Below are 14,434 nucleotides of genomic sequence, written 5' to 3'. Positions count from 1 at the left end.
AGAAGATTGCGATAAGTTACTGTCCAAATTGCTGCGTCGGCACTTTGCAATAAATAAGTGGGTTTGGGTTGCAGTTTGGGTGTGAATAAAGTGTGCATAACAAGCCTCAACCTGGACCCATAACTGCAGAACAATACACCAATACATGCAACCAAGTAGCAAGACAACATTGATATTTAGCAGCTGTATACAAGTAATATTATATGCAATGCAAGGAGAAGCAATGCATCCACAGAGAGCACCATACTGCCTACCCACAACATACATACAGTAGTGGTAGTGAACTAGTTATACAGTGCAAAAATGACAAAAGTCAAGTTTCTACCATCCACAAGTCTTAAGAATGTGAATGCTACATTCAACACAGGTCACATACGACTATAATGCACTTTATTGACCTAAGCTCTGGAAGACCCATAAACAACAACCCCTCCCCATTCCAATATATTTACCAGGAGCCATAGGGTCCCCATAACTGCTTGCAGCTTCTTACACGATCCAGAAATGGCATGTGAATAGACCATGGCTATCACAATCCGGGTTTGATCTCTAAATAGACTTGCTTAGAGGGGAAGCATACAGACACGCGCTTCCTGGCAGAGCCCTGAAACCAAATCTCATGGAATATCAGAGGCATGTCCATCCGTGAAAGAAACTGACGGAAAACCCACCGGGACCCCAGTAATAGGACACCAATTACAGGACTCACTACCTCGAGTGCTAGATCCTCGGTTATGCTGGGCTGACTAGAGATGCAAGGTCTATAGAAGACAAACACTAAAGAATAATCTGCATGTATTTTAGGCTCCATAAACTACAATGAAAAAGCAATTAGAGCCGACAATCGATAACATAATGGACAAATTGTAAAAGCCATCAATCTGACAGATCTGTCATCTCTAGGACAATGCTTGGCCGCTGCCGTCTATTAAATAGTTTCCATACATCCACTTGTTTGTACAGTACAGCGAGTCTGTACAGAAACTCCCAGCCTAGCAAAGAGCCAACATATTCTACATATCTACAACATCCCGCAGCTTCCCACTCTGGATAATGAGTGTAGCTGGTGAGGCTAGCCCGAAATCTCCCACTTCATCCCCTTTCATACTGGTAGTTGCCGGCACGTATCTCCCATATTAGTTGCCTCCCAGCTCTGGACATACACAGTTTGCTTCAATTTTAATTTGTAGACTCCTCAGCTCCTTCAGCATGTCCGGCACCGGGAGGTAAACAATCTTCTGTATGATATGTGACCCACACTAACGACAACATCACAAGAGGGGAAGGGGATGAAAAGGGAGATGAGCGGATAGCTTTCCAGGATGACTCTGTGACAGCACCGTGGATAACCCCCATGACTAGGTGCTTCATTGGGAATGATCCCGGTACAGCTTCAAAGTTTATATTCTGCTCAATGTAGTAGAAGACTATTTTGGGAAAGACGTGTTTGAATTGTGTTTGTTGGAAGATGCAGGAACCAGTCATCAGGTTGATGACAAAACATGATGACAGGTTCCCTTTGTGTAAAGTGGCTTGTCCAAAGTGAACGACCTATACGCTGTACACTATCTCATACACAAGCTGCAGAATTTTTCTGAGCATTCATTTATATTTGGTGCAGATCTAGAAATCTGTGGAGTAAATGTTTTGCTGCGTATTTGATTGTGTTGCCTTTAAAGTCAAATTGAAGTTTCTACGGAAAATCCACCACTAAATATATGTGTTGCCTGCAGAGTTGTGAAACTTGATGCTGAATTTTCCAGGTAAAGATATACAGTTTGATGTGTGGTGCAGCGGGATTATCCTTATTCTATGGCACTAATTTGCATATAGTGTCCAACCACAGGTCTGGCATTAATAAGCTGTATATATAATTTAATGACCTGAATTTTGAATTTGTGTTGAAATTGTCTGCGTTTCCACTGAAAACAATGGGACTCATATGCTGTTGCAGAAGCCTTTTTCTGAAATGCTAGAAAAGCTTAAGATAGTTACAGCACTGAGTGATGCACACGGACATACATAGATAAATATATCTATAGGGGAGTGCAAAGCATATGGTTTGCATGTTTAATAGGTGGAGACCAATAGCTGTCATCATCATGTCACTTATGACATATTTCAAGGACATTAAACACACAAGTGGCAGGAAACATAATCCCACCTAAAGTATTGACTTTCTGGCGTACACATTTTCCATCACCTTACCTCCTGGAAGTTATGCTGGGTAAACTTGTCTGCAATTCTCAGCAGCTCTCTGCATGAGTGAGTATCAGCGAAGGCTCGGATACCTAAGCAGTTGGATGGATCGAGCTGCCTCTTCAGGAATTCACAGCAGGCCTCCTGGATTTCTGCAAGCTGGAGGAGACAGGCGGCCGGTAGCAGCGTTTGCACATTGCCTTCTTCTACCGTTATTTGTGAGGTGTATGAGAAGTCAATAAGCAACTCCATGGCTCGCTCATCAATGTCCCGGATCACTACCTCAGTCTGTCGACTTTCAGCTAACTCTCCAGTAAACATTGCTCGAAAATACGGACTGCAGGCGGAGAGGATGACCCTGTGGGCATAGATCTTTTTGGCACCAACCACAAGAACTACATCGCAGAGCTCTCTGTGCTTCCGCAGGAGGTTAATGACCTCCAATGTCTGCCGTGGGTGTTTATCTGAGACATAAGGCATGCGGGCCGGTTGCGGGACCCCTTCTGGTAACTTGTTGGGGTCCCCCAGGGTGCAACGACTCGTCACATCCATGCCAGTCTCACCTGGGCGAGTGCTGAGACACCTGCAAGACAAAAAATTTTGATAAACAATGAACGTTTGTCTTTTGACTTCCATCAATTTCTATTTTGTATTTCAGGAGTGTCATAGACAGAAAATTAAACCTTCTTTATTAAAAATCTCTTCCCCATAAAATCTAAATTCTGTCAAGTACTAAGAACGAAGGACAAGGAGTTCACTCAGTTGCCCAACAACCATAACTCGAGGCCTCACTATATACATTAAATACTGGTCGGGTGTGCAAATCCGGGAATCTGAGTGGGGACAGGGATGTTACAGATTAACCCTACTTGCCATTTTAAAACCAGTGGCATAGCCCTTATGTTCCACAAACACAACAGTCAGGAATGACAGGAAGCCCCATAGACATACCGGTAATATACATGTCATTACCATTTACACAATAGTCAAGACCAAATAAAACCTATCATCAGAAATCTACCTATTAAGGTACATCTGATGGTAGGTTGCTAGTAATGTGCTAAACCCCAAGCTATATTTACCGAATCCTAAAATATTTTCTTAACTAAGCAATATCTAATACACAAATTATCAGCAGAGGCTACTGGGGCGTTGGGTACCCTCTCAAGGCAGCGGAAGAAAAGACTATTCCTGTCCTGTAGCCTCTGCCGATAATTTGCATATTAGTTAAAGTATTGCTTAGTTTTGAAAATATTTTAGGATTAGGTAAATATAGATTAGGGTTTAGCACATGACAAGGAATCTACCATCAGATCTACCTTTAAATGTACTTTTGAGTTATAATCCGCATGTATGTAGGTGGTATTTGTAGCATCCATACCTTTAGCTGTGGGTTTCACAAACAATCATTATGGTACCTGCTTTTGCATCAAATCGATTTGCTAAATTTGCATTGAAAAGATACAAATCTCTTTCAGGGAAGTTCAATTGGGGATTTATTGGTTCTTCATTTTTCCCTTTAGAACTACAGCATTTACTCTAGCAGTGAAGTGGATGTGAACAAAAACTGGATATTGAATGCATAGGGTAACATCTAAGGAACCCCACAGTAACAAAAGAATCTAAAACATACATGTCCCTCGTGAGTCACAAGTGTGTAAGACATTTCATATAAAATAAATGAGCCACATGTAATGAATATAATAAAAATATCTGACTGCCGCAATTTTGCTACTAAACATGATATTAACTAATAAAAGTAGTATATTTTAAAGAGAAAATGTCTGCATCTTTCCATTGCCTTTACTCTACAGACATAATGTGGTGATAGTTGTCATAATCTTTATGCAGGATACCCATAAGACTGCACCCATCTCTAATCTGTAAGACCCATTACCAGGCTATAAGATCTGGCATCTGTGCGTCGTCTCCGTCCTTAGGAGCTGCTGCTGCTGGGGCTGATACTCACTGGAGAAAGTGTCGGATGGACAAAACAAGGAGAGACTTCTCCAGCTCTCCCATCATTAATCCAACAGCTGCAGGCTGAAACCGGAGCCCAGACCAGCGGGCATAAGGCTTAACAACTCAGCTCTGCACTTGGCATAGGAGTAAACATTAAAACGTGTTTATATATAGATCGGACGGGGAAGGGAGGGTATGCCGTCCATTTGTGAAAAAAAAAGAAGAATTCTTAGAAACACAATAAATATTTTACATGCTTCTACTTTCAGTGACAAATCAATACAACATTTATCTGTATAAATAGGAACTCTGCATAATAACCTTCTGTACAAAAATCTAAATATCTTCATATTTAAGAGAACCTCAGTCCAAATATCCCTATTTCAGACACCACAGAAGGATATCTTCTGCTCTAGATCCCCAAATGTGTATAACAAGTATTTGTCATGTTACCTAGACTTTTATAGGACAGCCCAAGCTGCAAACACAGGCAGGAATAGGACCTACAGTTTGCACATGGATTCATGAAATACACAGCCATGTGCATTAAAATTAATGTGCCATTGTGCCATCAGATAAAAAAAGGGATACATGCAGACAAAACAACGGTCATATGCATGTGGCCTAAGAAAGATCTGAAAAATCCTCTAGCTATCCTTTGTTGGGAATGGGGCGCACAGTGATAATCCGTTTGCTTCCTAATTTAAAATTTACAAGAGGATTTCTCTCTGATGAAACTACTCCTATAATGGTAGAAATTGTTTGTTACAATATCCTTTGCCGAAGTGACCCAGCCCCTTTAATGGTGGAGATCTTTGAACCTTGGCATAAGCTGTGGCAATATATGGAACAGAAAAAAAACGGAAGCAAATTTATCACACTATGGAATGTGTCCCATCATATCAGGAGCCACAGATGAGACGCACTGCCCTTCCATAAAGGCTTTTCCAGCCCATACATATCCATAGGACTGGGGATTAATACAGGACTAGTGGGGCCCCCATAATCAGCGGCAGCCCTTCTGCATCCTGGACAGAGGTGGAAGCAGCCGGGAGCCACTCACTTCACCCTCCATGGCAGTTCATGATCTATCCTATAATAATAATAATCTTTATATAGCGCCATCATATTCTGTAGCTTTACAAATCATCCTATCAGCAATTTCTGAGATTTAATTTATCTATTGGCCTGGACTTTATGTAATGGGCAATTTCTAATGTATGTAGTGACTGGTTATTATCTTGTGCAGCCATTTGTCTTAAAAAAAAACCAAAACACACGACTAAAAATAAGCACCACGTCATTGAATATGGTCATTGCCATCTGTGTAGGGCTATGTACACATGAACATGACCATAAACAATGGGTCTGTAGTCTGCGTCCCATGTGTCACCGGTGTGCTGGGTCCACACTCACCAATGATGTGTATGAGCCCACAGAATTACATGGGGAGGTGGGTTAGCCATTGAAACAGTGACTTGTACACTGCCAAAACATTGTGGATGTTCAGGGTCGTGAGTACCATCAAGTAGATGTAGTCAATATGGCGGTATACCTCTATTCTAGGTGTAGCTCTACCATTGCCATATACCCCAGGTGATATGTAGCAGTATACTTCTGTATTTTGTGGAAGAAGTGAAGTTAAGTTTCAGTCTTTAAAGGGGTGTTCCCACTAAGGAAAGTTAATCCCTATCCACGGGATAGGACCAAACTTGCCGAGACCCCTGCAGATTGTGAAAACGAGGGGTCTGTCAGACTAATGGAGCAGATGGCTGCACATAACCATTCTGCTCCATTTATCTCTATGGAGCTGAAGGAAATTGCTGAGAAAGGAAAACCCCTTTAAGTACCAAAGGGATCAAGCATTGCAGCGGGAGTCAACGCACTACATTGTATTCACCATGGATATAGATCTCGTGTAACCCGAATAGGACTTTAGCTTGTCTCAGTGGGGTGCGGGTGATCATTAGGTATACCTCCTCCTCCAGTACTCACCTACGCATTGGTTTTCTGTCCATGCACAGTGAAGAGAATTCTTCACACAAAGCGTAAAACCAGTAAAAGGGAAGACAGACGCATGGAGTCCCCGCAGGTCCTATGTGTCGCTGTAGCCAGGATGATTTTCTGTGGTGACCTACGTGGTATCCAGTTTATAGTCTTCTGGATTAGCAGAACTAGTAATCCTTGCAGCATCTAAAAAATAAGAGAATACACTGCGGTAACAACGCAAGGAAATCCAGCGGTAATCATAGGAAATAAGGAAGAAGGAGCCGCCAACAGTCACATTTTCCATCATACAGAACTATGCAGAGAAATAGATGTTATTAAGGAGACCAGAGAGAAATAATGAGAAATCCATAGGTTCTGGATGAATTCTGCAATGTCATAGGCAATTTAAGAAGCTGGATTAAGTCCCAGAACACAGAAACAAGGCAACCATCAGTGCGGCCTCTCTACATCGGCTTTCAATTATAGTCCACATTCCTCTGCAAAGTGTTTCTCAACTCCGGGAGATAAAAGCCGGGAAGAACATTCATATTAATGGTGAGAAAGCACCGGGGTGCCAGACATAAAGGAAATCTACCACTAAGATAAAGGATCTTAGCTTCTTATGTCCTTCCTTGTTTTTACAAGAAAAAGCTTTCAAAATTATGCAAATGAGCTCCATAGCTGTTAGTTGAACCTAGAGCCCATCAGGTTAATATGCATAATTTATATAAATATATAAAAAAAAAGAAGAGCAGATCCTGCAGGAGGGGGAACACACCAGTATGTAAGTGTGCTTGGTCTACAATCCTTTATAGTGGTGGTACATTAAATATCCAGATGCCACACAGAGGTATCACATCCAGACACGCTCCACGGCCTGCAGATATCATTTTACTGGTCACTTACAGGTTTTTATCTACATTAAATCTTGCATAACCTTGTAACTACATTGCTCTATGATCTTGTAATGAGCTTGAGACATAGATGAGATATTGATGAGCCTGTATCATAGATCAGAGCTGCATTCACAGTTCTGCAGGCTTCAGAATTCCTGCTTGATTCTAGGTGTTCTCTGTCCCGTCCCTGGAAAGTGGCGCCATAGAGTAATCTGAAGAATCGTAAGTTCCATTATGGGACAGCAGCCTCAAAATAATAGAGATCTGTCAGACCACAGATGTTTTCAGTGACATTCAGCAGAATATAATGTTTTTGATCAGCACATAATAATTGTATATTTTATGGAGTAAAGAAAACAATATACTGTACAGGCAGTCCCCAGGCTATGTACAGGATAGGTTCTGTCTGTTTGCAATTAAAGGAATTGTCCACTTTCAGCAAATAATTGATATTGTTTGTGTGAAGAAATTTGATACGATTTTCCAATATACTTTCTGTTTCAATTCCTCATGGTTATCCAGATCTCTGCTTGCTGTCCCGGTAGAGAAAGCTATAAATGTTTACTTCCAGTGGAGAGAAATCTGCCTATGGTCATGTGATGTTGCATAGGTGGACGAGCCATTAGTATCACAGAGAGTAATCAGGGCTGTGTGACACTAACAGCTACTGCACCTGTGTGACACCACATGGTCATGGACAGATTTCTATACAGTGGAAGTAAACAAAGAAGATGTCTATAGCAGGACAGCAAGCAGAGATCTAGAAAATTGATACAGAAAGTATACTGCAAAATTATACAACTTTTCATCACACAAACAATATAAATTATTTGCTAAAAGCGGACAACCCCTGTAAGTTGCATTTGTAAGTAAATTGGAACAAGTCTATTTTTTAATAGACAAAGTATTTTTCCATCCCTGTGTTTTAATTTAAAAAGTGTCTGGCACAAAAATCTGCAACTTTTTTTTTGCTTCCGGAATCTATTACATATAACTTAGTTAGTCCCCCAGAAACATACATTGCATGTATTACATAGAGCAGTGATGGCAAACCTTTTAGAGATCGAGTGCCCAAAAAGAGACCCAAAAAGCACTAGCTTTTCCCAAAGTGCCAACACACCAATTTAGGCAGTAACAAACTTATTACTACCAGAATTTTGGAGCTCCAATCCGACTCTGTCTACACCTTTTAACTCTTCGGACAGGACCAAGCAGCACAGGATGGGTCACTTTAAAATAGCAGGGCACTACTTGGACTGCCTGAGATTGTAGGAAGATGCCATGTCTGGCAAACAGATGCTATGCCTGGGAGACAGCCTGTGTGCCCACAGAGAGGCCTCCGAGTGCCATCTCTGGCACCAGTGCCATAGGTTCGCCACCATTGACATAGAGGATGACAAGAGACGGTGGGGGGCTGACTGCAGGTGGCCGGAGAGACCCCCAAATGAGATTTCTAATACTTGCACGTTGCATGTGTATGTGGTTTAGAGGCGTATAAGTCCCAACACCAAAAGAAAGTGACCAAGGCATCTGCATGTCATCTAGCAGAGCTCTAGTCCTGCTCATGTTCTCAATGGTCTATAGGAGTCTGTCACTGAAAATATAATAGATTCCATGTAAATGTATGCAGCTCAGGATGGAGGTGCCAGTCCTGTGTTTTGACACATGTTGGGAGTAGTAGTAGTTTTACAAAAGCTAGAAAAAATTGGCTTATAGAAATATGCACAAGTAGGAGACACCATATAAATGTTAGGCCCAGTGAGAGCGTGATCCTTGTCATCTACAAACTAATTCCTCATCTAATGACTAGGATGTATGGGGCACTAGTGGATATAATATACAGCACTGTAGTGATGTATGGGGCACTAGTGGATATAATATACAGCACTGTAGTAATGTATGGAGCACTAGTGTATATAATATACAGTACTATAGTAATGTATGGAGCACTAGTGTATATAATATACGGCAGTGTAGTGATGTATGGGGCACTAGTGGATATAATATACAGCACTGTAGTAATGTATGGAGCACTAGTGTATATAATATACAGTACTGTAGTAATGCATGGAGGACTAGTGTATATAATATACCGTACCGTAGTAATGTATGGGGCACTAGTGTATATAATATACAGTACGGTAGAAATGTAAGGAGCACTAGTGTATATAATATACAGTACTGTAGTAATGTATGGAGCACTAGTGGATATAATATACAGCAATGTAGTAATGTATGGAGCACTAGTGGATATAATATACAGCACTGTAGTGATGTATGGGGCACTAGTGGATATAATATACAGCACTGTAGTAATGTATGGAGCACTAGTGTATATAATATACAGTACTATAGTAATGTATGGAGCACTAGTGTATATAATATACGGCAGTGTAGTGATGTATGGGGCACTAGTGGATATAATATACAGCACTGTAGTAATGTATGGAGCACTAGTGTATATAATATACAGTACTGTAGTAATGCATGGAGGACTAGTGTATATAATATACCGTACCGTAGTAATGTATGGGGCACTAGTGTATATAATATACAGTACGGTAGAAATGTAAGGAGCACTAGTGTATATAATATACAGTACTGTAGTAATGTATGGAGCACTAGTGGATATAATATACAGCAATGTAGTAATGTATGGAGCACTAGTGGATATAATATACAGCACTGTAGTGATGTATGGGGCACTAGTGGATATAATATACAGCACTGTAGTAATGTATGGAGCACTAGTGTATATAATATACAGTACTATAGTAATGTATGGAGCACTAGTGTATATAATATACGGCAGTGTAGTGATGTATGGGGCACTAGTGGATATAATATACAGCACTGTAGTAATGTATGGAGCACTAGTGTATATAATATACAGTACTGTAGTAATGCATGGAGGACTAGTGTATATAATATACCGTACCGTAGTAATGTATGGGGCACTAGTGTATATAATATACAGTACGGTAGAAATGTAAGGAGCACTAGTGTATATAATATACAGTACTGTAGTAATGCATGGAGCACTAGTGGATATAATATACAGCAATGTAGTAATGTATGGAGCACTAGTGGATATAATATACAGCACTGTAGTAATGTATGGAGCACTAGTGTATATAATATACAGTACGGTAGTAATGCATGGGGCACTGGTGTATATAATACACAGTACTATAGTAATGTATGGAGCACTAGTGTATATAATATACAGTACGGTAGTAATGTAAGGAGCACTAGTGGATATAATATACAGTACTGTAGTAATGCATGGAGCACTAGTGGATATAATATACAGCACTGTAGTAATGTATGGAGCACTAGTATATATAATATACAGTACTGTAGTAATGTAAGGAGCACTAGTGTATATAATATACAGCACTGTAGTAATGTATGGAGCACTAGTGGATATAATATACAGCAATGTAGTAATGTATGGAGCACTAGTGGATATAATATACAGCACTGTAGTAATGTATGGAGCACTAGTGGATATAATATACAGCACTGTAGTAATGTATGGAGCACTAGTGTATATAATATACAGTACGGTAGTAAAGCATGGAGCACTAGTGTATATAATATACAGCACAGTAGTAATGCATGGGGCACTAGTGTATATAATATACAGCAATGTAGTAATGTATGGAGCACTAGTTTATATGATATAGAGCACTGTAGTGATGTATGGAGCACTGGTGTATATAATACACAGTACGGTAGTAATGCATGGGGCACTGGTGTATATAATACACAGTACTATAGTAATGTATGGAGCACTAGTGTATATAATATACAGTACTGTAGTAATGTATGGAGCACTAGTGTATATAATATACAGTACGGTAGTAATGTAAGGAGCACTAGTGGATATAATATACAGTACTGTAGTAATGCATGGAGCACTAGTGTATATAATATACAGCAATGTAGTAATGTATGGAGCACTAGTTTATATGATATACAGCACTGTAGTGATGTATGGAGCACTAGTGTATATGATATACAGCACTGTAGTAATGTGTGGAGCACTAGTGTATATAATATACAGTACTGTAGTAATGCATGGAGCACTAGTGTATATAATATACAGCACTGTAGTAATGTATGGAGCACTGATATATATAATATACCAGTGATTTTCAACCTGTGTGCCGCGGCACACTAGTGTGCCGCGACACAAGGTTGAGTGTGCCGCGGGGGAAAGTTGCCCGAACTAGGCTGCCCCGGTGTCGAGCTGCCGCCGCGCCCCCGTATTTCTGCCCCATACTTACCTCCAAGTCCCGCGTCGGCGATCCGATTGTCTTCTGTAGCTCCTGTACCGCGCGGCCCATGTCACGTGACTGACGCGACCTGACGTCAGGTCGCGTAAGTCACGTGACCAGAGGCGCGCGGTGCAGGAGCTACAGAAGGTGAGCGGATCGCCATTAGGAGTGACGGTACGCGGAAGAAGACATCAAGGGTAAGTATATAAGGTTATTATTTGTATAAGGAAGGTAGCAAGGGTTTTTTTTTTTTTATTAGTAAAGGTAGGCTGGGGCTTTTTATTTGTTAAGGGGGGCCTCTAGGGCCTTTTAATTAGTAAAGAGGGGCCTCTAGGGCCTTTTAATTAGTAAAGAGGGGCCTCTAGGGCCTTTTAATTAGTAAAGGGGGGCCTCTAGGGCCTTTTAATTAGTAAAGGGGGGCCTCTAGGGCCTTTTAATTAGTAAAGGGGGGCCTCTAGGGCCTTTTAATTAGTAAAGAGGGGCCTCTAGGGCCTTTTAATTAGTAAAGGGGGGCCTCTAGGGCCTTTTAATTAGTAAAGGGGGGCCTCTAGGGCCTTTTAATTAGTAAAGGGGGGCCTCTAGGGCCTTTTAATTAGTAAAGGGGGGCCTCTAGGGCCTTTTAATTAGTAAAGGGGGGGCTCTAGGGCCTTTTAATTAGTAAAGGGGGGGCTCTAGGGCCTTTTAATTAGTAAAGGGGGGGCTCTAGGGCCTTTTAATTAGTAAAGGGGGGCTCTAGGGCCTTTTAAATAGTAAATGGAGGCCTCTAGGGCCTTTTAATTAGTAAAGGGGGGCCTCTAGGGCCTTTTAATTAGTAAAGGGGGGCCTCTAGGGCCTTTTAATTAGTAAAGGGGGGGCTCTAGGGCCTTTTAATTAGTAAAGGGGGGGCTCTAGGGCCTTTTAATTAGTAAAGGGGGGGCTCTAGGGCCTTTTAATTAGTAAAGGGGGGCTCTAGGGCCTTTTAAATAGTAAATGGAGGCCTCTAGGGCCTATTAATTAGTAAAGAGAGGCCGCTACGGGCTCTTAATTTGTAAAGGGAGGCCGCTACGGGCTCTTACTTTGTAATGGGAGACCGCTAGGGCCTTTTTATTAGTAAAGGGAGGCTGCTAGGGGCTCTTGATTAGTAAAGGGAGGCTGCTAGGGGCTCTTGATTAGTAAAGGGAGGCCGCCAGGGGCTTTTTATTAGTAAAGGGAGGCAGCCAGGGGCTTTTTATTAGTAAAGGGAGGCCGCTAGGGCCTTTTTATTAGTAAAGGGAGGCCGCCAGGGGCTTTTTATTAGTAAAGGGAGGCCGCTAGGGCCTTTTTATTAGTAAAGGGAGGCCGCCAGGGGCTTTTTATTAGTAAAGGGAGGCAGCCAGGGCCTTTTTATTAGTAAAGGGAGGCAGCCAGGGCCTTTTTATTAGTAAAGGGAGGCCGCCAGGGGCTTTTTATTAGTAAAGGGAGGCTGCTAGGGCCTTTTTATTAGTAAAGGGAGGCCACCAGGGGCTTTTTATTAGTAAAGGGAGGCCGCTAGGGGCTTTTTATTAGTAAAGGGAGGCATCTAGGGGCTTTTTATTAGTAAAGGGAGGCAGCCAGGGGCTTTTTATTAGTAAAGGGAGGCAGCCAGGGGCTTTTTATTAGTAAAGGGAGGCAGCCAGGGGCTTTTTATTAGTAAAGGGAGGCAGCCAGGGGCTTTTTATTAGTAAAGGGAGGCCGCCAGGGGCTTTTTATTAGTAAAGGGAGGCCGCCAGGGGCTTTTTATTAGTAAAGGGAGGCCGCCAGGGGCTTTTTATTAGTAAAGGGAGGCAGCCAGGGGCTTTTTATTAGTAAAGGGAGGCAGCTAGGGCCTTTTTATTAGTAAAGGGAGGCAGCTAGGGCCTTTTTATTAGTAAAGGGAGGCAGCTAGGGCCTTTTTATTAGTAAAGGGAGGCCTTTTATGACTGTTTTAGTGTCATTTTGTGCTATTTTGGTTGGTGGTGTGCCCCAGGATTTTCTAAGTATAAAAAGTGTGCCGCGGCTCAAAAAAGGTTGAAAATCACTGTAATATACAGTACTGTAGTAATGCATGGAGCACTAGTGTATATAATATACAGCACTGTATTAATGTATGGGGCACTAGTGTATATAATATACAGCACTGTAGTAATGTATGGAGCACTAGTGTATATAGGATACAGTGCTGTAGTAATGTATAGAGCACTGGTGGATATAATATACAGTACGGTAGTAATGTATGGAGCACTAGTGTATATAATATACAGCACTGTAGTAATGTATGGAGCACTAGTGTATATAATATACAGCAATATAGTAATGTATGGAGCACTAGTGTATATAATATACAGTACTGTAGTAATGCATGGAGCACTGGTGTATATAATATAGAGCACTGTAGTAATGTATGGGGCACTGGTGGATATAATATACAGCACTGTAGGAATGTATGGGGCACTAGTGTATATAATATACAGCACTGTAGTAATGTATGGAGCACTGATATATATAATATACAGTACTGTAGTAATGTATGGGGCACTAGTGTATATAATATACAGTACTGTAGTAATGTATGGAGCACTAGTGTATATAATATACAGCAATGTAGTAATGTATGGGGCACTGGTGAATATAATATACAGCACTGTAGTAATGTATGGAGCACTAGTGTATATAATATACTGTACTGTAGTAATGCATGGAGCACTAGTGTATATAATATACAGCACTGTAGTAATGTATGGAGCACTAGTGTATATAATATACAGCAATGTAGTAATGAATGGGGCACTAGTGTATATAATATACAGTACTGTAGTAATGTATGGAGCACTAGTGGATATAAAATATAGCACTATAGTAATGTATGGAGCACTAATGTATATAATATACAGAAAGGTAGTAATGTATGGAGCACTAGTGTATATAATACACAGTAACGTAGTAATGTATGGGGCACTAGTGTATATAATATACAGCACTGTAGTAATGTATGGAGCACTGGTATTTATAATATACGGTACTGTAGTAATGTATGGAGCACTAGTGTATATAATATACAGTACTGTAGTAATGTATGGAGCACTAATGGATATAATATACAGCACTGTAGTAATGTATGGAGCACTAGTG

General features: G+C 41.0%; 1 protein-coding gene across 5 annotated transcripts in view; it reads right to left on the bottom strand.

Moving 5' to 3' along the window:
• Positions 1-14,434, bottom strand: part of KLHL20 (kelch like family member 20) — a 144,952-nt gene that overhangs the window by 125,191 nt on the left and 5,327 nt on the right. For 4 of the 5 annotated variants that reach the window (XM_072127977.1, XM_072127974.1, XM_072127978.1 and 1 more), the window contains exons 2-3: positions 6,157-6,354; positions 2,209-2,782 (exon numbers count right to left, since the gene is read on the bottom strand). In XM_072127977.1, coding sequence (XP_071984078.1) covers positions 2,209-2,782; positions 6,157-6,179 — 597 coding nt within the window. In that variant the 5' untranslated portion in view covers positions 6,180-6,354. Of the gene's footprint in view, positions 1-2,208; positions 2,783-4,096; positions 4,216-6,156; positions 6,355-14,434 lie in introns of those variants that run through there. The other variant, XM_072127976.1, reaches the window with a different exon arrangement.

This window comes from Engystomops pustulosus, chromosome 10 (genome assembly GCF_040894005.1).
Source record: "Engystomops pustulosus chromosome 10, aEngPut4.maternal, whole genome shotgun sequence".
In the NCBI taxonomy this organism is placed as follows: domain Eukaryota; kingdom Metazoa; phylum Chordata; class Amphibia; order Anura; family Leptodactylidae; genus Engystomops; species Engystomops pustulosus.
This window is presented reverse-complemented; position numbering and strand designations above follow the sequence as displayed.